This window comes from Camelus ferus, chromosome 21 (assembly GCF_009834535.1).
Source record: "Camelus ferus isolate YT-003-E chromosome 21, BCGSAC_Cfer_1.0, whole genome shotgun sequence".
Taxonomy (NCBI): domain Eukaryota; kingdom Metazoa; phylum Chordata; class Mammalia; order Artiodactyla; family Camelidae; genus Camelus; species Camelus ferus.
Genome location: NC_045716.1, coordinates 17,486,158 through 17,512,885, shown reverse-complemented (window position 1 = coordinate 17,512,885; position 26,728 = coordinate 17,486,158). Strand labels below are relative to the sequence as shown.

Genomic DNA, 26,728 nt, shown 5'->3' with positions numbered 1-26,728 from the left:
CTTTTAGATTTCTCCCTCTTTAGAATCTCTTAGTTTCTGACCAAATCTTTTCATTAATATAACCTTTGGAATTTTTTTTTTTTTTTGGCTGTCCTCTCCAAATTGGCCATTTTAGACTAATTCTGTATTTGTCAAAGTTTAAAAAATACTATAAAGGTAAACTTGCTATTACAGAGTGATTAAATGTATATTTCAGACATTTTAAATATCTTTTGAATGAGCCACAGTTAAGAATTTAATTGATCTATATCTCCATTAAAATGTATAAATAGCTCAATGTATTAGTTTTATATTGTTCTGTAACAAATTATCCCAAAGCCTGATGGCTTAAAACATTTATTATTTCACAGTTTTTGTGGGTCAGAAATCCAGGTGTAGCTTAGTTGGGTGCTCTGGTTTAAGGTCTCTCCTGAGGTTATAGTCAAACTGTCAGCTGGAACTGCAGCCTCATTCTTAAGGCTCAGCTTAGGGAGGATCCATATCCAAGTTCACTCACATGGTTGTTGGTGGGATTCAATTCCTTGTTAGCTGGTGGCCTGAGAGTTACATTTTCTTACTGGCTGATGGCCAGAGGCCTCCCTCAGTTCCTCGCCACATGAGCCTCTCCATAGGACAGCTCACAACACAGCATCTGGCTTCTCTTAGAATGAGCAAATAAGAGAATGCTCAAGATGGAAGCCACAGTCTCTTTGTCACCTAATTTCAGAGTTGATACCCCATCACTTTCACCGTATTCTGCTTTTTAAAAGCAAATCATTAAATGCAGCCCACACTCAATTGGAGGGAATACCAGGGGTGTGAATGCCAGGATGTGGGGCTCACTGGGGGTGATCTTAGAGGCTGCCTATCACACTCAGGGAATCTGTTGTCCAGTCATGGAGTACTCAGAAGTCATGGTGGCAGAATATTGACTTACATGATTCCTGTCATGCAAACAGGTGATAATTTTATTTTCAGAAAATATGTATTATAAGCAGGTCTCCATCCTAAAATATATGCCTATGTGTATATACAATACATCTTAAGTGTGAATATCCACTATTTGTTAATTCATTTTTATCAAGAAAGGGCATTAAAGTTCTGAGACACGGTTAGAAGAGAAATTTTTATGTGCAGTTTCATTTTTTTCCCTTGACTTAGAAAGATTGACATTATTCAGTTTTAGTAATGGAAAACTGTGGCCAATGTAAAGATGATTTTTTAAAACATGTTCAACATGCAAAAAATGTTTTCCTTTCTCTTAAATCATACTACAAACTTCAGTTCTAATTTAACAAAATAAGTAGTTCTGAATGGACTTTAAAAATTCATTTACTCAACAAGGCTTATTAAGCTATTCTCATAACTCATTATAAGTTACACTTGTAATAAAGTCCATACTCCCAACTTTGGCCTCCATAGCTCAGCTGACCTCTGTCCATCACTCCAACTTCATTTCTTCTATCACTACTACCCCCATTCTATTCCCAGCACACAGTCCATGCTCATCTTCAGCCTGACTGCTTGATCATGCTTCAGGCCTTTCCATGTTTTTGGAAACCTCTTAACCCAAATCATCACATGACTCACTCCTTCCCATCGTTTACTTCTCTGTTCCAGCATCACTACCGTAAGGAGGCATTCGTTCACCATCCTTCACAATATAGTAAAGACCATCAAAGGCCAGGGATGTGATAAAAGTAACGTTTGAGAAAGTTTAACCTGCTGACAGTGTCCAAGATGACTTGTGTGGAGACAGAGGCTGGATTAGACATGGATGAGCAGAGCCCACATTAGGAACTTTCACACTCATTCAGATGTGATTTGATAATGATCTGACCTGGAAGAAAGTTTCGGATGATGTACTCATAAGCTGAACACAAGACACTACAGAAGATAGCAAGTAATCTGCCAAAACCATATTATTTTTTCTTGACCGTTTAATTGAACTGGGGTTCAAAGGACCCTGTTCAACTTCTTGCATACAATTTTGTCCATTCTATAGCCTTTGCCTTAGAGCCTTGCTCAAGAGAAATGGTTCCTCATGAACGTAAATGTCATGTTGATAAAGGACTGGGAACTTCATTCCATGGTTATTCTGTGGTCATTTCTATTTAGCACAGGGGAAATCTCTGTCTATGAGCTTAAATGGAAAACATCTGCTATTAGCCTTTTGGTTTGCCTTACTATTATAAGGAATGAACAGAGTCAGTCTTCCCTGAATGGCAATCCAGTTACCTTTGTATGTTCAGTGAGATTACAAACCACTCTTCCTGCTTCTGCACTTGAGTAGAGAAGTCTCATGGATTTTCAGAGTTCATGTCAAGCATTCAAGGCTACTGTGGTGATCTGGGTTAGCTCCCCTGCCTGTATCTGTAGCCTACTGAAAGCCTAGATATTCTTTTAGACAATTTTTGTTGTACTCGTTTTGGTTTGGTGTTTTCTGGAATATATGTGAGGTTTTCTTCATACATGGTTTTTCCTCACCCATCTGTGCTGAGGATGTTTTTGAGACCACAGAGAGATTATTGTGGGTAAGTAGGTCAACCTGATGAAGAATCTTCCAGTCCTCTAAACTGATGAATTTGGCAGTCTCAGATTTAATACAGTTGATCCTATCGTGAAAATTATTGTCAAAGAATAGAAAATTAGTGAATGCAGTTTTTCAAAAAGGAAGTTCGTGAAAACTTGATTGAGGCCAGCTTTTGTGCTAAGACTTCCCTGACAAGTTCACAGTCATCTGTGTGATTACCTGTGAGAATGTATGTTATTATCATCATGTAGGGAAGTGAAGGTTTCATTTTTAATACAGGCCACTATATTAGGGAGTAGCATGGATGCTAGTGCAGAAACATGCTGTGGTAGACGACTCATCTGTGAAACAGCATAGAGAGTGACAGTTGGAAACTAAGCACCGATCGAGCCAGTGGGTAAGTACTGGTGGCTAATTACCTTTGGCTAGTGTAGAAGTAACACATGTTGCTTTGTGAAGAAAAATTTTAATGAGGACACAGTGGTTGAAGCCACACACATGTCCTTTTAATGAGAAGGAAGACTCTGCCTCCCCCATACAAAGCAAAAGCTCTATCCAAGCAGGTGTGTCTGTTTCACACAAGGACTCCTGGGAATCTGAGCTGACCCTGGTGAGCCACCCAGTAGTGAGACCACCTTCGTTGTGGGTAAAGCTACACAAATGGTCTTTGAAAACCAGATCTTCCCTCTGGTTTATGATGTCACTGGATTGTTGCTGCCTTCCTTCATACTCCTTTAACAGAGCCTCTTTACAACTCAAACCCTGATAAAGAAAACTTTGATAAAAATAGGAAATGCCAAAGAAGTAGCAGGAAGTTCTTTATCAGGAATAAACCCTGCTGATTAGTACCCACTGAGTAGCAGGGACTCAGCTAGAGGAAGGAGTGAGTCCTTCAAAGTTCCATACATCTGTGTGTTGTTGCTCCCGAGGCTCCTTCAGTTCAGACAGAGCTTCTGCTGGACGCACCACATACTTCACAGCAGGCTTTTAAGGAAGATGTATGGCCAACGCCCTCTGTGTAAAGGCCCATAACTCTCAGGAGTGTGGGTTCAACTGTAAGTTTTTTCCATAGGAGTTATGATTTGGTGCTTTTTCTTCTTCTAAGCTTCCTTCTAATTGTTTTTCCTCTTGTTCTTACCCTCAGTGATTTATTTTTTTCCCTGTATTTTTCACATGCGTGTGGAAAGAACAAGTATGTTTCCATGGCACTTAGCATGTTACAAATGCGTTGTTTTCCAAGGAGTAAGCTCATTCTTCCACTGACAGCATTAAACCTACGTTCCTAAGGTAACCCGTGTTTTCCTGGGGGCAGGGCAAGAGTCATGACTGGCTTTCACATTCCCAGCTTTGTTCCTGGGGCATCATTACCCATTGTGTTAATTAGTCCCAGGAAGTTTCTCCCCAGAAATAACATTACTTCTCTCCCTATCCTCCTTCCAATTGACTTTCCACTACAGCTAGAGAAAATCTGACTTTACAGAGAACTCTGATATGTACTGCACACAGTTATAAACAAAGGTGCAGATGGGTTTCAGTAATTGGTATGAAATTGTCACAGGGCTCTATAGATTAACAGGTACTTATAAAGTAGGCAGGATATTTTTTGTTCCATGTCAATTATAACACCACACACTTGAAAATACTCAAGAGAGACATGCTTATATATAAGCATGGGTTTTTGAGACCAATGGACATAGGTGTGAATCCCAGCTCTTCCTTAACTGTATGATTTGCTCACTTTGCTCCAAGTTTTAATCTCCTCTTATGAGGTTGTAGTGAAGAATGATTTACTATGTTACGTAAATTGCCTAATAATATGTCCAACATATGAAAGCATACATAATAGATTCTCAATAAATAGTGACAGTGCACAAACATTTCTAATAAAAGAGCATTGATTATCTCTAGAGATGGTCCATTTTGTTTTCAGACAGCTACAGATGTCAGGAACTTCTTTCTATATTGCTCCAGAATCTATGCTTCTCAATTATTGGTTCTAGAACCATTAAAAATAATTTACAGGGAAGGAAGTTTGTACCTCCAACCTCAATCTAACCCCTAAACTCCAGATTCAGTTATCCAACTGCCTATTTAAGTATCTCCAGTTAGATGATTCCTAGGCAGCTCTCCCTTAACCAGACTCCCTCATTTCCACCCCCAGTCTTCTGCTCCCATAATCTTTCTATCTCAGTTAATGGCATATGTATCCTTCAGTTTGCACAGCCAAAAACCTTGGAGCATCCATGGCTCCTTTTTTTTTTTTTTCTCCCACACACCACATCTAATTAATCCCTTAATTAATTCTGATGACTCTACTTCAAAACATACCCTGAAGCATACCTCTGCTACTTCTCACCTCTGTACCCCACTGCTTTGGACCGGATATCATCATACCTAGATCCTTCAGCAGACTCCAAATATTTTCTGCTTTTACCCTTGACTTCTTTAGTCTCTCCCCAACACTACAGCTGCAGTAGTCCTGATAAAACATAAATTAGATTATGTCTCTCTTCTGCTCAAAACAGTACCTTTCTGTCTCACTCAGTAAAAGCCAGAACCATGACAGTTGCTATACAACCCTCCATAATTCTGACCACACACACAAACATGCTGCACTCCTGACCTCATTTTCTACTCTTCTACCCTGTTTTTTTCCTCTTCGTGCACAGTGTCCTCCTTGCTGTTCCCAGAACATGCCAAACATACTCCCACATCAGGGCCTTTGTATTTACTATTCCTTCTGCCTGGAGTGCACTTTGTTCATCTCTTTCACTGTCTAGGAATCTTCTCTGTGAAATCTTCAGCTGTCATTTTTTTGTTCAAGATTTTATGTACTAATAGATTTAATAGGACTCTTAGCTAATGGCAGTTGTAGATTTGGCTTTTGGACTCACATATCTGAGTATGTTAGAATTACATCTGAAGGAGTAAGTGCCTCTGTATACAGAGTATTTTTTGTGAACAGTTAGATTCCTTCCCCATCTCCTTTTCTACTAAATGTTAATGATTTTCACAGCACTTGAGATTTCCCTGTGACTCTAAGAAAATACAAGAGCCTAGAAGAATACAAGGATTTTCAGGGAAATGGTCATATTTCTCCAATAGAAAAAATACACCAAAGTTTTTAATCCATTGGTACCAAAAATATAAGATTTTAAAAGTTTGTAGAAGAAAGTTAAGTCAGACTATCAAAAAGATTTTTTTATAGGCACTAATTTGTAAACAAGAAAGAGTCCCACAAATTACCCCTGTTTCTATTTGTAGCATAGCGATAGCATTTGTGCTATTAATTTGATGTTAGGGGTCTCAGGTTTAACAGCTTGAGCTGTCATTCCTTTAAGGAGATGAGTTTGGATTATCTTTTTAAAGAAAGAACTACTTCTTTATAAAAATTTAAGTATGTCATACTGTATTTCAAAGCTCTTGCTTTTTTTTTTTAGCTTTGCATGCTTTTATTTTTTTGATGTTATAGCAGCTTTATTCTTTTTTAAATATATTTTCATTGAAGTACAGCCAGTTTACAATGTTGTATCAATTTCTGGTGTACAGAACTTCAGTCACATGGGAACATACATACATTCATTCTCATATTCTTTTTCACCATAGGTTACTACAAGATAGTGAATATATTTCCCTGTGCTATAAGTATAAACTTGTTGCTTATCTATTTTATATATACATTAGTATCTGCAAATCTCGAACTCCCAATTTATCCCTTCCCACTCCCTTGCCCCTACTGGTAACCATAAGTTTGTTTTCTTTGTCTGTGAGTCTGTTTCTGTTTTCTAAACAAGTTTGTTTTTCTTTTTTTAGATTCCACACATAAGTGATATCATGTGGTATTGTGAAGTAAGCTCTTGCTTTTTTTAAACTTGTCATCATCGTAATTTTGATAATAGTGCTCACTTATTTAAAAAAATCTTCCCTTGATCCTTTATTCCCTCTCTTGTTATCACTCGTTTCTTTATCACCCTTTGTAGCAGAACTCTTTGAAAGACTCATCTGTACTTTGTGTTTCTTCTTTCTCTCCTGTTCATTCTTAACCCACTCCATATAGGCTTTCATCTCATCCCTCCACTAAAACTTCTTGTCAAGGCTTCCGTCACCTTCATTCTGCTAAACTCGTTTCTCTGTTCTCATCCTATTCCCAGCAGCATTTGGCACCATCTTGAAATACTTTAGTTGATTTCCACTGTAACCTCCTGTTTAGTGTTGTTTTGTTTCATCTTATTTCACTAGCAGCTGCTTCTTGGTCTCACTTGTTGGCTCTTTTCTTTCTTTTCCCCCAAACTCTAAACATTGAAATATCCCAGGGCTTAGACCTTAGCCCTGGTCTTTTGCCTAAGTTATCTCATTTAATCCCATGGTATATCAATTACAATATAGGTTAAGCGCTGTAACAGAGAAACGCCAGAATGCAGGTGCTTAAATAAGGTGAAAGTTTATTTTCCTTTCCTGTAAAAGTGTGGGTAGATGATCCCACTGATATGATAGCTTGTTAATGTTGGAGACCTAGGCTCTTTTTCTCCTGTTTTTCTGCTGTGTTCAACATGCTGCTTTCATTTCCTGGTCCCACATGCCTGCTTTAGCCTTCACAGCATGTCTGTGTTCTGGCCAGCAGGAAGAAGAAAATAGGAAGTGAGGGACACATCCCCATCCTTGAGGACACAGGAGTTAAACATTTCTACTCTCATCCCATTGGCCAGAACACAAGTTGCTAAAGGACCTCTAGGAAATGTAGTCTTTATTGGAGATTTTTCTAAAATAAAGGGCATTTTAATGAACCTAAAAGATCTTTCTGAGCCCAAATAAAGTATATGTTCAATTGCTACCTCTTCTTGAGAGGTCTTATAGTCTGCTGTCATGGAAAAATACTCAGTCTTTGGAATCAGACCTGAATTCAGATGTGATTCTGCCACTTCTCTAGCTGTGTGCTTTGGGGCAATTTATGTAAATCTCTCAGACTCGGATTTCAGGTATAATGGGAACATCCCAGGACTGTCATGAGGATTAAAAGAAACAGTGTATGCCAGGTGACCTGGTACAGTTCTCTTCTTGTTTCCATATCATTTCCTATTTCCCTGTACTCTAAACTTCTTTACTCCTTTCTAATAAAACCACTTAATGCTATTACGTGGTTTAATTGTGTTAATTTCAGAGCAGCCATAGCCACAGAAGTGGCTTGTACCTGTGTGCATTCTTTAATAGAAGTTAGTTTGGAACATTACAGGAATTGGAAGCAATGTAGGAAATGTAGCAAATTCTTTAATAATCCCTTGATAATCCCTTGTTTTTCCAAATCATTTTTGAGTAGCCTATTTTGAATGTTAAAAAAAATAAAAATAAAGATAAAAATTGTACTTAAGGGAAAACAGTTGTGCCACTTTATTACAAAAGCAGAGAGGTTTTTTTTTCACTGTGGGTCTAAGAGCCATATTGGACTTTTAAGACTCCTCTTAGATTGGGCTTATGTCTCAGCAACATTTATTAGAGACAAACCAGTCCCAATAAGGACAGAGTGTGACTCATGCATCAGTGGGGTTATGCTCTAGATGTTGGGCACACATTAAAAAATCTTTATTCCCTCCGTTTCTCTTCACTGGCAGAGATAAAGCAAAACTAATAGACCTCTTCACTCCAAAGGAAAAAAGTCAAGATGTGTAAAACTGAAGATTGAATCATCCGTTTGTTCTTGTCTCCATCCTTCACCAGCTCTACCTTCTTTACTGCTACCCATTTAAATAAAATACATACCCAGTTCTGTTTCTCATTTCCTTAAAACTCTTCAGTGGCTCTCTGTGGCCACTGGGATAAATTCCAAGTGTTTCGTGAACCACTCCTCCTCCCCTCTCCAGCCTCATATCCTCACTTTCCACCTCACACTGTAACTTCAGCAACACCTTGCACAGAATGTTGCCTCATGACTTCATGTATTTACTAATGCTTATCCTTCTCTAGAGTTTTCCCTGCCTCTAGTCAGGCAAAGAATCCTTCAGAGTTCAACTCAAGTGGCACCTCCTACAGAAAACCTTCCTTGTCCCCTCCTCACCCCCCAGGCTAGGGAAGGCACCCCTTCTCTTTGTTCTCATTACACCGTTGCATACCCGTATAGCATTTATGCCACGTGGTATCTGTTTACATAGCTGCCTCCCTTACTACATGGTAAAAGCCTTGATCTGGGGCCAGGTCTTACTCATCTCGGTCTCTCCAGCACCCAGCAGTGCCCAACACATAACAGCTGCTAAGTAAATATTTGTGTAATTGAATCATATTGATCATATGAACAAACTCCCACTGGGAGAACATCTGCCTTGCCTTATATATCTGAGAAAAGCCCTTGTTTATTACACTCTATTAATTGAGAGCTGCTGTGCTACATATTAAATTGGGTATTTTAGTCCCTGCTTGAAAAAGAAAAGTTGAGCAAATTCATAGCTCTGGTAAGATTACATAGTGCCTGTTAGTGCAAAAACAAAGTTAGTGACTGTACTTAACAGTTGTTTGGGATGTGTGATGCCCAGCTGCGGTCTAGGGTAGTGTTCTGTGTTTGGCGGCATTTTGATGAGATGAGCTAATAGTGTAAAAGTAGCGGGTCACTATTAGTCTGAGGAAGAGGTTGAGTGGCAAGCTTTCTCTGCTTTAAAGTCTTGCTTAAAAAAAAAAAAAAAAAAGAAATCCCAAGAAATGTAGGGTCTTTCAAGAAAGTTTATGGCCTGCATTTTCTAAGTCATAAACCAACCTAGTTTTCAGCCTTCAGCTTGGTTCCCATAGAGATTAACAGTGACCTATATAAACTCCACGGTGGTTCCAGTTGTTCTACCCAGGACGGGCCCCAAGAGTTTCACTGAAGAAGCCCAGAATGAAGAGATGTCACGGATTCTGGTGAGAAGTACTGAGTTACAGAAGCTGATTGGGATAACTTATCTTAAAAATGAGAGATAGGAAGCTTGCCATATTTTCTAGTGCTTTCTTAGCACTAAAAGAAGACTTAAGGTTTAATACTTGCCAAATTTTCCTCTCTGGAACCATTCTACTGTGTGATAGAGATCTGCTGCTGCAAACCTGTCTTCTTTTTCTTTTCTTTTCCCCCTATTTTTTTTTTTTCTTAATAAAAGTCATAGAACCTGAAAGGCTCTGGATAGTGTTTTCAAGATAAACAGATAAATCCCACATTGTTTCCAGTGCAGCAACTTTCTCTGGAGTCTTTCACTGTCTCTTTAATGTGAGTCTTAATCACACTTGTATTAACAGTAGAAATCCTCCACAGTATCTCCTTTCATACAGCGATGTCACAAGCATTAACCCCTTAACCCTCGTAGCACCACAGGAAAGCAGCAGTCACCGTAACCTCCATTCATTGGAGAGATAAAGTGAATTAATTATGAGAATGCAGTTGACTTCCTCACCACAAGAGCATGGGGCAGCGGAAGGCCAGGGCTAGACCTCAGGATCACTCACACCTCTTTCTTGTGCCCTGATGCCTTTCGGTTCTTGCTCCTTGGAGAGGTATACACTACATGCTGTGTCGGGTACTTGAATTAATATGTATAACTCACACAACCACCCTGCAAGTATAATATCCCTATTTCAGATGAAGCTACAGAAACTTGCTACTAATTAGAAAAGCTGGCCTTCACACCCACATCCGTGATTCCAAAGCCTGGTGTGTCCACTGTGCCACACCAACGCCACACAATGACAATAAGTTCCATTTTACATCACTTCATAGCCTGAAAGTTCTCCACAAAGTTCATCACATTTCATTCTTAAGAACTTTGGAAATATGAGTAGTTATCTTTTGCAATAAATAAGCAAGACAGTAGGCAGAATGATCTTACTACTAAACCTAAAGTCAGTCAGTGACACTCCTGCGCAGACCTTCCAATGGTGTCTCATCTGATTAGAGTAAAGGCCCAAATCTGTGTGACCTGTAAGGAGTCTGGTCCCCTGGTTCCCTCTCTGGCCTCATCTCTCCTTGCCCCCCTCATTCTCTCCACCCCAGTCACACTGGCCTCCTTGCTGTTCCTCAGATACTCAGGGCTTTTATACTGGCTGTTTCCTTAGCCTGAAATGCCCTTTCCCCAGATGCCTACACGACTAGCTCCCCAGTTCTGTCAGGTCTTGACAAAAAAAATCACCTTCCTGGTCAGGCCTTCCCAGACCACTGTTTCTAGAATTCTAGTGTAGCCCCCAATATTTCCTGTGCCCCTTCCATGCTTTAGTTTTGTCCTTAGTTTTCATCATTTTCAAGCAGACTGTGTATTTACTTCTCTTGTTTGTTATCTGCCTCTTCCTGCCCACAAGAAAGGACATACAAGTGCCACAAAGAAATGCTTTTATCTGTTCTGTTCACTTCTCAACTCCAGCACCTAGAACAGGCTTGGCACATAGTTGGCACTCAGTCAGCATTTGGTGAATGAAAAAAAAATTAGAAATTGGAAGATGAGAAAGGTAAACAGATTTTTTTTTCTCATAAAATAGTGTGGCCCAGAAGTGTCAGAGCTTAAACCGACAGGGGTCTTCTGACCCACATTCCATGCTTTTTCAGTTTGGAGCCTACCCAGACCCAAACCCAGAAAAGGTTGTAAGTGATTTTAAAATATAAAACCCAGTTAATTATGAATACTTTTTATGTAATTTGTACTTTCAAGGCAATTGTGTCATCAGTTACCATATCGTAGGGGATGTAGATCATTCTGTCCTATGGACCGTCTCCCCACAACAGGAACGATGAGAAGGTTATAGAACTTTGCATAAGCTGGTATTTCTGGCCCTCTGAATCCAAACCTCTAAAATAAGGGACTGTGTCATTTTGAAGCCCCACACAGCTCTGACTTGTCTTGACTCCATCACAAAAATGTGGATGAAGTACCCAATTTTCTTTTTAATTTGCTTAATTCTATGCATACAAGATACACAGAGTTTATTCTGGGGATGAACTATGAAGGTGTATTCTTGCAATTCCCTTTTATCACAGATGACCCATGCACATGTGTTTGGTTCTTTCCCCTACATTTATGCAAAATGTAGGCCTTTCGTCTCACTGTTACATCACAGGACAGGCATGCACGCTGATCATCTTGTGCAGCCTCGGCTGCACGGAGACTGTAGCCACTGCTTCCTCAGAGTCATCCAAGAGGCAAACAAAGCAGAAGGCAAAGCTACTTAAGGCCAAGGAACTAAATCAGGAACAGTACAGTGACACTTGGGTCAGGAAGGGAAATATGTCTACAACATAGCCCCGCACTGTTGGCATTCTGAGTTAAGGACATACCAGGTTGTCCGAACTAAAAAGAAGTACACCAGTATGTCAGGCGGGTAGTTGTCCAACTCTGTCCAACAGTTTTGGCAAAGAAGGTTAAATGCAATATTTTGCATTGTATCTCAGCCCTGTTCATTTCTTTGTTAAAAATTGTCTCTATAGATAAAGTGCAGTAACTTGGAGGTGGTGTACATGTCCTTATGAGCAGAAGACAGCTTTCCAAGCTCCTTCACAAATAATAATTACTCAGCACACAACCTGAGTAAGGTTTGTCGTCTCCACCCCTGTTACACTGTTGCACAGTGGTTTCTGACTGAGGGAACCTGCCATGAACCATGGCAAGATAGAACACATTTGAGAAAGTAAGAATGGCAAGTTAATTACTGAATTTAGAATTTGATGCAGTAATCAAACCAAAACTTTGATTTTATAAGAAAATCAAACAAAATGCCAGCATCCTCAGTCATTTTTCTCTTACTTAATTTCCATTTGCTCCAGAAGAAATTAATCTCTTATTTCTCCTTATCCCAGAGCACTTTTTTAGCTGCACTTGGTCAAAGGCAACTCTGTTCATTGCTTGAACTGAAGTTTCCTTAATTTATTATAATCATTACTCCTTTTGCCGTACCAGCTAGTGTTTAGAGTTTACTAATAAGTCTTGTGGTTTCCAAAACACCAGTCCATCATTACTGTATTCATTCTTAAATGACTTTTCACTGAGAGAAATAATTATCCATCACACAGAACTACAATTAGGACCCTAATAATGCATTTACTGTTTGTTAATTTCAGTTGCACATGGGCACACTGTTAATTTTTCTGTAATTTTTTTTGTATTTTCCTTCTAAACTGTTACCAGTGTTTTCCTTCCCTGTGTATTTTGCCTGCTGACTTGATTATAAACTACTTAAAGATAGAAACTGTGTTACATGATCATTTGGAGCAGAATACACGCTAGTTCTATGAATGATCACAGCTAATCGGGAATTTGGTTGGACATTTCAGCTGAAAGCAGTCCCTGCCCTGATACCACCCTGGGTCCACTGAACCCACAGCCACTAGCTTTTATGAGCTCATTTTCTGTGTCTCCCACCCAAGTATTTACATAAGACACTACTGGATACCTGGCTGCAAACCTGCAGAGTCTTTAACAAACAGGAATGAATGTGAGGAGGAGTCTGGGGAAGAAACTCATTCACTGTATCCCTGTGGTTAACACTTGTGAGACAACTACGGATCCTCTAAGAAGATTGTTTTGGCCATAGCAGTGACACCTATTAGGAATTGTCCCATGAGAGAGCATGAGAAATTCTCTGGAGTTCAAAAAATCAAAATGACATCCTTGATAAAAAATCTCTTTATGGTGTGAGTATCATAGTTGACACCAGGAATCTCTGGGAATTTGGTCTTGAAGCTGTTCTCAGAGTGCGCGTTGCATACATTCCACAAGGGCCTTGGGGGAGGGAGCAGGCTTAGTTTTTGGTTTTCAGCAGAGTTTGTCATCTTCACAGCTGAATGGAACACTGGAATGTGACATTTACTCAAGTATGCCCATTTTTCATTCAGTATTTATCATTTTCAATGTAGCAGGTATTGTATTTAAAAAAAAAAAAAAAAGAACCACAACCTCTTTACTTCTGTAAATCTAGTTTGTAAAACAAATGAGAGAATAAGACTTCTCTCCACCCGTCTTCATCCCTGGGTATTATCCTTTACTCTCTGTTCTCACTCTTTTCCTCAGCAAGTCAGATGACATTTATTGATCAGAGCATTTTTATGGTTGATTTACTTTAAAATTTTCCAAAATGTCATTTGGCTTCTTGTCCAAGAGCTTTAGTACCAGGGTTTTACTCAGTAGCTTTGTAAATGTGACTGCTTCCTTTTTCTGAAAGAAATAGAAATAGGACTGAGAGAAAAAGGCTTCCCTGCTAAAAAGAGAAATGGCTTTTTATGGTTCAGAGAATACTAGTAGAACCATAGCTAGAGATGGCGTGTCTGTATCCCACTTGATAATAATTCAAAAATCATGATAAATTCTTGGAAAAGAGGCATTTGTTTTAAGAGTCAGAAGTGGTATTACTTGTAGACTTATGTGGTAGTGTATCAAAATTCACAGAATGGAAAATTACTCCGTGTATAGAACAGTATATTCCAACTTATTTTGTGTTATAGAAATCAAAAATATTCTACAGTCCTTAAGCCGTTTCTTTTGAGAATCTGAGAGAAGAGTAACAGCCACTTCATTTCTGATTCTGGTGAGGTTGGGACATCAGTTCTCGGCAGAGCCTTAGTTGTCCTTGGTCGCGACCTCCACCAGCTATTCAGTCATGTGTTCTCTAGTACTTTTTCTCTAAAGAAATACAGAGATCTTTCCTCAGTTGTTCAGCAACTTTTCTAGATTGGCTTCCAGTAGTAGCAAAAGGAAAAATCCTTTCTTCCATCTTTTCCAGAATAAATATTTTCTAATTACCTCATCTGCAAGAGTAACATAAACATTGGAAATGCCAAAGTGAGCTTCAGTCATTTGTAGGAATGACTAAATAAGGCAGTCGTCACTTCTTTCTTTTCCAGATACCTACAAGTGATATCTACTTGTGTTTCTTAACTAAAATTTTTAAAAACCCTATTTGTTATCAAAGACCTCTGTGTCTAACAGATATACTTAAAATTTTTTAAGTTTCTGGAAAAGTAAAACCTTAGATGATTCAACACTGGCTTAAATTTCAACTAAGGATGAGATAGAATTAGCAATCTCAGAATCTCAGCATATATTCGGCCTTACCTATTGTTAATGAAACTTGCCTGCAAGCAGGGCTGCATGTTGCAAAGCTTAAACAGAGCGATAAAACTATTTGTAAATCCAGACACCTTTATGAAGACCTGTTTCCTGGGTTTCACTTATGTAAGCCCACGAACCTATCAGCTGTAAATAACTGAGGGGGTAAAGACATGAAAGTTCTCAAATGTCTAGGCTTTTCTGAACATTATGAGATTGAAAAGCAGCGAGGTTTACTGAGAAGATTGAGAACTGCAGACATTTCAGCAGAGAAACTGAGACCCAGAAGGGCAGATAATGTCATGGACATTGACCTGTGAGCCTGGTCTCCACCTCCCTCTTACATCCACTCCTGCCCTTTTCTTTGAGGAGGAAGGAAGTCTCTAGTTAAAAACTGAACCCCTTAGTACAGCCTGTCTCTCCTGAGGGAGCTGCCTCACTCTATTCTTGCTGAGCTCAGTTCTCTGAGTGTGGCGGAGGAGAATGCCCCCGACACCCTCTTTAAGTCAGTGTCCTGTGGGGCCACTTCCACACAACCAAGACCTCATTCATTCATTCATTTATTCATTGAAAAATGTTTACTGAATGCCTTCTGAGTGTCTAGCACTGGGGATTCAGCAGTGAATGAGCAGATACCAATGCCTTACCCTCAGGGAGCTGACATTCTGCTGTGACTCCTCCTAGGAGTGTGTCCAGGTTGAATTTAGTAAAGAGCGGATGTATCAGAGAAGCCTCAGGAGTTTATGGGGCCCAGAACCTGTTGCTGCGCCCTCCAACAGGTTTTATACCCGAGCAGATGTGAAAGAGAAGAGACACATCGTGTTTTTAAAAAAATATGTAGAATGGTTGCCTTGAGTGTTATACAAACCACTTTCTGGCTATATATATAAGAAAATTGACTTTATGGTTTTTAGTCTAAAATTGTAATACCATGTCAGGTCTCATTCATTTTAACTTGTTGGCAGTTGTTTCTAACATATGAATGAGTTTTTCTGAATATACTTGGTATTATGTGACTATCATTCCCCAGATATTTTAAGATTCCATTTTATGAATAAAAAGTTTGCTAGACTTTTTAATAGGCTGAGAGTAATTTGATAATATTCTTAAGGACATAAGGTCCTTAATGTTCTAAATTCAGATTTGGTGATTCTTTTTTGAAACTGAGTCTTTCCAACACAGTAGGCAGAAATACTGCAAAGAAAGCCATCTTGATGCACTGAGAAGAATGTATAATTCCCATACATTGATTTTAAATGCAATTACAGAGCCACAGTTTTTCAGAAGAAAGTGCTCTTTGACCCAATGTTAGTATTTGCAGAGCTTTGATCCTTAATCTGCCTGCAGGGTAGTTGTCCCACAGGGTCTAGATTTTATAGGGAAGTGCTTCTGAATATTGATTCAGTTCTTACAGGTCTTGAATTTCAGATTGTAATACCAGAAAACAGTTTTCCAGTACTTGGTGCTAATGATTTAATTATTAGAAGCAATAAAATTATTGGCCATCCCTAGAGTTGGGCCCCAGACCCCAGGCAAACAAAAAAAAAAACTGTGTCTTAGGGCAGCAAGTCAAGTCCTCAGTCTATTTCACTCAGCTTTCAGAATGAATTTTAATCCTAACCCAGTCTTCTCCTGGGTCCCTTTGTTGCTACTTGTATCTGAGTTTCACTTGTTTTCAGTTTTTGAGACACTGATTGAAATGACATAATCAAGTTTCAGTTTGGAAGTCTAGAAATTCAATTTGAAGAAATGAGTAATAATTGTGTTAGTCATATCCACTTTAATGGTCTTTCAGGGGCTGTTGGAGATCGATGAAATGTAACTCTTTTCTGTGAGCTAATGAAAAAACCTCTCCCATTTGTGGGCAGCATTTTCAGGGAAAGAATAGGCAGGTCCAGAGAAAAGCAAATCTAATACCGTTAGTCTGAACAATTATGGAAATAGCCAGATTGCCTGGAATCATCCTAGGAGTCTATCAAAAGTCCTAGAGGGGCTAAAGTTAAGAAAACTAGGAACTTGACCATACAAAGCTTAGACCTCTGTAGCAAAGCCCCTAAATTTCCCCGGGGATGAATTTCATCTGATCACTTTTAAAAGAGTCATTGTTGATGGTTATGAATTCAAAATATAAACTTGAGGCTGAAGAGACGTAATTTTGGCTGTGTTTCAGAGGTCTTAATGGGATTATTTTTGTGTTTGAGGACGTTAGAAATTCTTGGGCGCTATCACCATTTCTAGGATGGCACTTTCTCAAGTTGGGGCCAAGAGTGGTGGAACTTTCAGAAAGTAAAGAATTACCTGATAACATGACTAGCAAGTATGAAGGACAGCCAAAGTGAGACCATGTTCTGTATTTTTCAATCTACTGGGTACCAGGGACTTTGTTAACTCTGAGTACATAGTGGTGAATGAAACAGACATACTCTCTGACTTTATGGAGTTGATGGTTTAGTGGGGTGGCATATGTTAAAACATGTAAACAAGCCAATGTTTAATTACACATTGTGATTAGTGATATGAAGGAAAAGAACTGACATGATTTAGGGATGCTAGTTTTGGTAGTAGAGGAGATGCATTTGTTTAACTGTTTCACCGATACTTTAAATGTGATTCTGCTGCTTTTATAACACTCCTGTAAGCTGCAAAAGGGAAGAAACCTCATTTTCTTCTGTAATTACTCACAGTTTAAGACACTCAGTATATATTGGCTGACAGTTTTGTGACCCATCATATGGTGTCCATTTTCCTTTAGAAAACTCATCCTCTGTTTAATATGGATACAGAAAATGGTACCTAAATACTTACAAGTGAGTTTGTAACCATGCCTAGCACATAGTCAGTATGCAAATAATTGTTGAATGAATGAATGAAGATTATAAACTGAGTTTGGTTTCTCAGTTAAAAGTACTCTTAGTGTTCTGAGGAAACCATAAACCTGCCCTTTCCCTTCATGCCCATCCTTCTTAACACACATGTTCCCATCATTCTTTCCTCAAGAGTACCATTTCGTTTCAGGGCTCCATCTGTCTCTTGTCTGCAGATAATTCCCAAATTGTAGATCTAGCCCTGTTTTCTCCTGCCAATCAGTCCTCACTCCTGTTTCCTACTGCTTGCCTGTTCTCTCCACTAAAGTGTCCTCCTGGAATCTCAGACATGTGTGCACTCAGTTCTTCCCTCGACAGCTGCATGGCTCATGCCTCACTTCCTGAGGTCTTTACTCAGAGAGGCCTCCCCTGCGCACAGCATCTAAAACTGCAAGTCTCTCCTCACACCCCAACCCTCGCTTCCTTTTCTCCACACCACTTATTTACTGTTCTACATACTTAACGTAATTATTTTATTTTCTGTCAGCCCCCCCCACTTCATCTCTCCATTTATGAGAATTAAGCTCTGTGAGGGCAATGGTTTTTTTTTTTCTGTTTTGTTCACTGCTCAGTGCCTGGAACATAATAGGAATTCAATAAATGTTGAATTAATGAATATATATAATTTTCAGGCATTGTATATTATAATGCTTATATTGCATTAGAAGACACAGTGAACAAATCAGGTGCTTGACATGATTTCACTGTGAGTGCAGCAGCTACAAATGCAAACCGAGACTAGGGTTTCCTGATGGTAACCCGGATACCAAGAGTATCTTTGCCACAGGTGATATGATTTTCTGAAATGAACAATTCTTGGTTAAGTTTAGAAAAAAACAATATTCCCAGCATAGTGCAGTGGTTATAAGAATGTATTCTAAAGCACCTGTGTTTGAACTTTTCTGCTCTACTATTTGCCAGGTGAGTGGCTAGTCACGTGATGTTTCTATGCTCCACTTTTCTCATCTATAAAATGGGGGATAATAATAACAATAATAATACCTGACTTAGGAGGTTGTTTTGAGAATTAGATAAAGCGTGTCTGGCATACAGAAGCACTAGGTAAGTGTTCATTAAATAAATAATTATTCAGTAGTTTTATTCCTGGAAATTTAGTGTATATAAAACCCATGTAAAATTGCTCTATACTTAAATGTAAAACAGTGAGTATATTAATATAGTAATAATCAGGGTTTTTTTTTTAGCTACATGAATATTGTATGAGAGACAGGACAGCTTTGCATGACTGTCTCTGTGCATTACAGACTGTGCAGCTTCCTGACCCCTGCCCATTAAATTTCAGTAGTTCCCTTCAATCATCATGACCACAACAAGTGCCCCGTAAGGGTTTGTGGTTTGTATATACATTGTTCTAGGCCCATATACTTTTTTGTGTGAAATTATTATGGATCATCTAACTCGATAAACACTTTCTCATCTGACTCCCCATTGTTCAGGAATATAATACCTGTATAATATTTAACAAATTCTACTTACACTGATCCTTCTCAAACTATTCTGAAAAATTGAGCAGGAGGGAACACACCCAAATTTATTCTATGAGGCCACCATTAGCCTGATACTAAAACCAGACAAAGACACTACATAAATGATTTGATAGCCACTGCAAAGTAGCAGGACTTGTAAAATTGGAGTTAAGTTTCCATAGAAATGGTCTTAAAGAATAGGTAGGGTTAGTTAATACACAGGAACAACCAACTGCTCTTCATTGCTAGTAAGGCTGGGAAGGAACGACATTAGCTTCAACTGTAATCAAAGAGATTTATAAGACTTGTAATGGGAAATTCACCATCAGTGGAGACTTGTAGAAATTGCAATCAGCCTATGAAAGTGGAAGAATATTTCCCATTGGCTTTTAAATAGAATATAATCCTCTGCTCAAGGCACTTAAAGTTGATAGATTATTAGATTGAATAAATTTTAACTTTTGGTGGGTTGTAAACCCCGTTAAGAATCTGATGGACACCTCCCCCCTAGAAAAATGCACACACAAATAAACCTTTGCAGGCAGTCTCAGGGAGCTTATGGACTCCCTGAATATGCATTGGACCCTAATTTAAGACACCCTGGATTAGATGATCTCCGTAAGTCTTTCTCTGCCTCATAAGTGACAGGCTCCGTAGCTCAGTTTTCCTAAACGTAATGGATTCTGAAGATCAAATGTTAAACTCTGGATTTTCTCCCTCTAGGTTTATAATACTCGGCATGCACAGTGTAGAAGTTTAAAAAAAAAAAAAAAGATAATGGAATAGAAAGAATTCTACTTTTAAATTCAATTCTTTGTCTTGGAGAAGCCAAGTGTTTAATTTTAAAAATCATGGGTTGGCTGTGTATCATCTTCATGGAAAGGCAGCACAGAGCTAGGCCTTCGCCAGCAGTCATTCTTCCCTGTCTCCACACCCAGCCCTGGATTCATGGATGAAACGCAAACTGAGATGCCACGTTGACTACCCTGCATTCTTCCAAGATCACACATCTTCTAACTGTACTGCTGTGAATGTCCAGCTGGACTGGAAAGATGTTATCTATTTATAATTCTTCAGTTTTAGGCCTGACTTTCATTGACTACAGTTGGGAAATGACCACCCAGAATTACAAATCAGGAAATAATTTGGCCCTCTTCCTAAAATAAAGAGCTTTCATCCTCTTAGGAAGAATGGAGTGTAGTATATGTCTGTGTATATTAAATTTATATGTGTTAAGTATGGCTAGATATGGGTTTTCCTGTTCCCTTATGCCAGTAGTTTACCTAGAAGTCCTACAGCACTCCTTTTAATCCCAAATTGGAAATGTACTGGTTTCTTTGTACCTGGAATCCAGAACTCTGGAATTAAAGGTTACCTTAAATGCATGGAAGGGAGGTGACAGTGAGCTCTGAGAAAGAGCATAATTGGCAGGTGTCTATAACTTGTCAGTCTTCACTGTCCTTTATGTTCCTAAGTGCAATCCCTTAAATTCATAGTTAGGAATGTCTTAATGAAATTAGAAATATTACTTACGAACAGGAGACAAGGACTCTTGGCCAAGTTCTCCTTACCATTCACCTGATATGTTGGTCCTTTTTGACAGTTATCCCTTCCCAGTGTTGAACGAGGAGGGGAGGACCTATGTATTATTCCCTCCACCACCACCCCCTCTTCCTCACTAAAATCTCCTTCTGTTCCAGTTGCTCTGGGCATGGTGATACACTGCATGGAAAGCATACAAGACATAATGTCTGCAGACAGATAATCTGTGGTATTAACTCTGACAGTGGCTCCAGCCCTTACTGAGCCAATGAAAGTTGTTTGGAAACTAGAATTGAGGAGAGGACAGGGCATCCCGGCACCATAGCTCATCTTAGTGATTGATGAAGTCTCTCTGTACGCTTGAAAGCATGTTGACAGTTCACACCCTTAAAGCTTGTTGATATCTTTCTGGGATTGAAGCTCAGAGCAGAATTGCACATTCTGTTGTATATTTATTCCTTGTCTGTATTCCTCTCTGCAGAGAATGTGATCAATGGGCAGGATTACGAAGTGATGATGCAGATTGACTGTCAGGTGATGGACACCAGGATCCTCCACATCAAAAGCTCGTCAGTTCCTCCTTACCTCCGAGATCAGCAGAGGAATCAGACCAACACCTTCTTTGGTTCCCCTCCAGCAGCCACAGAGGCAGCCCACGTTGTCAGCACCATCCCTGAATCATTACAGTAGTCCCCTGAGGCTCCATTGAAAAATGCAGAGTGGGACTGGAGAGTGGGTGAGAGAAATGCTTCCTCCTGCCTTCTTGGTGACAGGCAGAGAACTGCCTCATAATAGAATTCAAGAGATAAAAGAGGAAGAAAAGAAGCTGCTTTATTTTTCACCATCTGCCCATCTGCTTGGGAAGCACTGGACCTCAGACGCCAGGGCAGCAGCAGTTCTCCAGTGGCCGAGTAGCCCTGCTTCCTCCACTGCTGCCTGGCATAGATCTTTTTCTGTACCTTTCCAAATTGCTTTTCCCTCTGTATTGGTTTTGTGTTTAAACAGTCATCTTCTTTCCAATAAGGCCCACTTACCCTCTCTGCCATTTCACTTATAGGTATAGTAAAGAGACTTTTATTTATAGCAGTGCAGTACACTGATGTTTCCACCAATTAGATCTTTCATCAACTTAATGCAAACCAGTTGTGGATATTGTGCTTACTGGAAAACACATTTCCAAACCAGAAGAGCCAAAAGCATCCCCAAGAGTTAAAACAATTTGGAGCTTTAGGTAAAAGGAAAAACCCCCAGGTGGTAAAGTTTATCTTGGGATTTGCGGTTCACACCTGATACTGCACGTGACTAACTGTGTTGGGGGTCGGGGATGGGGTGCAAATATGAGAGTGAAATGGAAGAAAAGGGCCAATGGTGGGGCTTTGAAAGAGGAGATAGCTCCATTAATACATTCACTTAAAACACTGCAAGTTTGATTTGATTGCAGTTTAAGATTAAACGCACAGCTACTATTTATTATGAGGACTCTAGGCCGCTGAGTGTTAGCACACATACCTACGTCTTCTCTATATTAATCAGGTGCAGATCCTCAAGGACCACAGGACAAATCCTTCATTTTTATTCTGAATCTCCACACACTACACACTTTTTATTAATACGATGATACCAAATTCAGCTCAGGAGCATGTAGGTAACTTTAGACTTCAGAGAAAAAGTTCTTGTTTGTTTAATTGACAGATATTTACTCCTTTAAGACTATGCAGACAGACATGCTTGGGTTCCTGCTGGGGGCGTGCATCCCATAATATGGCAATAATTTTCAATTCTCCAGTGAAAAGGCAGTGGATGAATTAACTCCTTTGTCCTCCCCCCCTTTTTTTTTTAAGAAAACAAACAGAAAATCAAAAAACTTACTATGTTCACTTGTGCTTTGACTACTTTCTTCTCTCTGATTTCTACCTTTAACTTCTAAAGTGAATCTTTTACTCTCTCCTCCTTTGAAACTTTTCAATCTCTCTATAGAAGTCATTCTGCAAACACTGCTTCTTACCCTCATTGATTCACCTTTGTCAGATTTCTTCCCTTCCATTCTACACTGTTAACAATCTCTTCCTCCTTGCAAGAAAAGGAAAGAGAAATAATGTCAACTCCTCAAGGATTCCATGTAGCCAGTTAGTTTTCTGCCTGTGAAATTAGACATGGCTCCTAAATAATTCTGAAGCATCACCAGTACTTCTCTGGATAGTGATGCCTCTCTGCTCAAGCCAGTTAGGTACTTTCTGAGGAAATCAGTTTAACTCTCTTGAGGGGAAGAAGAGGGATGTGTTGCTCTGTTCCTGGGGAATCTGGAGTTTGAAAAGTATCATCAGTTAGCCTCCTTTTTTTCTCCATATACAAACCGTTTTAAGTCAGGGCAGCACTCTTCTCTGACTTGGCCACCCTGGGCCATCTTCAGACAAGACCCATTTTCCCTGGGGACCACTTTTACTTCTAACAGGTGCCAAGGAGAAGGCAGGTGCCTGGAAGACCGTTAGGTTACAGGGCAGTCCTCTCATGGAATGTCTTCTCCTGGCCCTGCTCCTTCCCATTCTGTCCTATGCATTAGCTGAACAAGAGGCCCTGACCATGGTTAGTAGGCAGTGGCCACGTGATCATTCCTAAGCTGCTCATCTTCTGGAACTGTTGTCACTGTCACAGCAGATGCAAATCGGTGTGCATGGAGTGATCACAGGTGGTGCTGCCTTCCTCTCCTTTGCACTGACTCACAAGAATAAACCATCACGTGGACTTCTTGTTCTCAGCACTTGCTTTTCCTTCACCCCTCCGTTCGCAGCTTCCAGTGCTCATTTTACCAACTTGTCGGCCTGACGACTTTGATTATGTCACCTTAATGCCTCTCTTTCAGGTGACAGTGTGGGTGAAGGTTGGGAAGGAGTCGTGCCCAAGAGAGGGGGCTGTCAGAAGTGATGAAGTTAAGGTTCCTGTGGAGCGACCACCAAGAGCGGTCTGGGAGCCTTGCCTTCCCTTTCCACTCGCTGGCCCTTCAGCTCCTTGTTACCTGTTCTCGAACTGATCTTTTTGAGATGAGGGAACAGGACTCTCCTCAGGGTGAAGTTTTAGGAAATGAGTGAAAGGCAACTGATCAGTGCAAAGAAGTATTCTACTTTTTTTTTTTTTTTTAGACGTATTCTACTTTTTGAAGTGCTGGCAAAGCTCTTGTTAATCCCTGGGCACAATGGTGGTTTTTATTTTAACATCTGTATGCTAGCACAAGGCCCTTTAGGAAGTGGAAGGTTGCTATGCCTGATCAACAAATGAAGCTGGTCTTCTGGCTTAATTTTTTTTGCCGAGATTGCCTTTGGGAGCTTGCAGCCAGGAATTGTAAGGAATGGGTGGGTGTGGGTGTATATTTATACATACATAATTGTTTTTAACTTGTTAAGTTTTTAGGTGGCATTTTGCAAGCTTATGAGAAAATTAGATAAACTCATGGAGAAAGCAAGTCTTCCTGTTATTCGATGACTTTGTGCCCTTTGGGTCACCAATACTGCTCTCTTGGGAAGTGATGGTGGAGACTGCTGGAAATGATTTTTCCATCTAGTTGCAACTCCCAAGTTTCTAAAGCTTAATAGAAGTGGATGTTCCGTCCTGCTAACTACTGAGTCAGGAGCTTATCCCCCATGGGGTTAACTCACTGAGCAGAACAGGGACACAGCTCCATTAGAATGGTAGTATAAAATGCCACTTTCCAAAGTTAGGATTTGTAAAAGGATTATCTCGAAACAAATGTATTGCTTGCCAGGCTTGTAGTTTAGAAACTTTACATTAGATTATTGAGTGGGGTTTGTCTTTTCCGAAGTAAAAAATTCCCTGTGCTTATAAAAGCTCAGAGCATCTTCTAGTTGTTTTTTGTTTTTTTGTTTTTTTGTTTTTTTGTTTTGACTGAAAGCTCCAACACAAAGCTGGCATTTCTTTGCCTTTTCTTCTCAGTAAGAAGTAGACACGGAGGTATTTGAAAGCAGCAATGTTACATGAGTCATTCTTGAATGTTCTGAACAAACACTAAGAAACACAAGAAACTTGGGATGCAAACTGATTTTTCTAGCATTTTTAAAGAGACGCTGTCCTAATTAAACTTTCCTGGCTCCCTGAATCTTCCTCCTGGGCATGTGCCCCCAGTAATCACAGCAATGACAACCTGATGACGCTGCTGCTGTGGCATTTGGAGTGATTAAAACTGGAGAACTCACAAGCTCCTTGCAGTTTTTGTACTATTTTCTGATTCTTGCCATTTTACTAAGCTCAGATTGTGAAACTTGACTGAAAATACCACAGGGGAAAACTTATAACTGTATTTGACTTTCTAACACATTGAGTTTAGTTTCAAAGCAGCTTCCACATTCAACAATTTATTAGAAGTAACCACTTTTACTGAAGAGCCAGAGTAAGATCCATACCCCGTCGGTCCGACTCCACGGAAGTTTTCCACCACCAAAGCCCTCTTCCCCCTGCACACGGCCGGGCCGACCGGCATCCTGCCGCAGAGTCACAGGGCTGAACTTCAAATGAGACCTTACATACTGTTGGCCGTTTTCATACAAATTAACCTCTCAAATAAGATTGCTTAATGTCAAAATTGATAGACATTTATTACCACCTATGGACCCCTCATTCTTTACCAAAATGTTATTTTTGTCAGTCCTGAGTTATTTTAATTTATAGAAATTAGGATCTTTGCTGCTAATATGAATACTTATTGTAACTTTTACCTTAAAAACAAGAGTAAAGCCTAACGAAAGAAAACGAACTGTAAGAAATTTTTATTTTCACCCTGAATAATACCTAGGAGGGAGCAATTTCTATTTCCCCTCACCCCTAGGGGTTGCGGTTGATTTTTAATTTTCTAGGAAACAGAATTTGGACTACCCAAGAAGATGTTGCCGGAGTCCAAATGGAACTATGCACATTTTTAAAAAATGCATTTTTCTCTTACCTGCAAAAAGAAATCAGAGTGTATCCTGTTAACTTATATTTTTAATGACTAAGCTAAAAACAAAGTTTATTTTGGATAAGACTAGAACTTTTAGCAGTTTATTCTAATATCTGTTTGTTAATATCTGTCAGGTCATCTGTCTGAATTTATGAAAAGAAGGATGACAGAGGCATACTGATCAGGCGTTTGATTGTATGTGTGACTCATGTCATGCCTGGTCACTGTCGAATAGTGGACCCCATTCTCAACGTACTAGTTTGCTAACTTGAAGCTTTAGGGACTTAGCACATTAAAGGCTTTTAATTAGATCAAGTTGGGGAACAAAGGAGTAAATAAGTCATACTTTATTATTTGCCAGGGTCAACAAACAGCACACTGTTTGGCTGCTTGCCCCCAGTGAAGTTGGTGACCATTAATTAATAAGCAAACCAGGAGGCTTGGCATATCACCCAGTAGGATCATCCTAGACAGAGATTAGCGGGTTGACACTCATGGTAAATGTATATTGGACCATTTTAGCTCACACTCAGCCCTAATTTTGAGGTCAGTCATCTGGATAAGAGATGATGGGGAAATAGAACTTTAGATGAGAACTACTATGCACTACTGGCCTTAGAGAGACTAGTTTCTTGTTCTCATCATGTTGGGAACATGGTTGGGCTCAGACCAATAGTGCTTCTCCCATGGAGCCATTAGAACATGAGGACAGAGTGTTAGAGATGCCATTTCACCAGGATTTTCTTTCTAAGGTTGTATCCCTCCTAAATCAAGAATGAGTTAAAAATGAGGAGGAAAGATGTACCGTTTTCCTTCTTATTAGTTACGTTGGTTTACAACACACAAAGAAACAGTGGCAACAGACTATATGACATGCTTTTAAGCAAGTCTTGGTAATGCAATACTCTTTCTTTGTCTAACACTGAAATAAAGAATTTTTAAAATTGCCTTGTTTTGTTCTGTATATAGAAAGAGAAAAAAAAAAAGACCTAAAATGAATCTTCAGTGTGAAGTCATTAGTAATGAGAAGGTAAGCCTAAAAAGATTCTATGGCCTGTTACTATTTAGATGAAACAATCGAATCCTTTTCCACTCTTCTTCCCAACCTATTAAGTAAAAGTTTCCCTTATTGTGTCCAGATATTTGAAATACAGTCTTACCAAGGGGAAAAAAAAATTGTAAAAACTCATACTTTGTCCTTCTACATAAGGAAACTGAGTTACACAATCACACCAGTGGCCTCTTCCCAGATTGTAGTGACATGTCACTGTGCAGGAAGCTAGTCACTGCAGACTGACAGCAGAGAATCCATCTGGGAATAATGAATGCAGGCATTCATT

The 26,728-nt window shown here is 39.5% G+C and overlaps 1 protein-coding gene across 1 annotated transcript in view; it reads left to right on the top strand.

Moving 5' to 3' along the window:
• ATF6 (activating transcription factor 6) overlaps positions 1-26,335 on the top strand; it is a gene marked incomplete at its 5' end in the record, with an annotated part of 166,906 nt that extends 140,571 nt beyond the window's left edge. The window contains one exon of the mRNA XM_006173144.2: positions 20,925-26,335. Within this exon, the coding sequence (XP_006173206.2) occupies positions 20,925-21,133 (209 nt within the window). The remainder of the gene's footprint in view (positions 1-20,924) is intronic.
• Between the last annotated feature and the right edge of the window lie 393 nt (positions 26,336-26,728).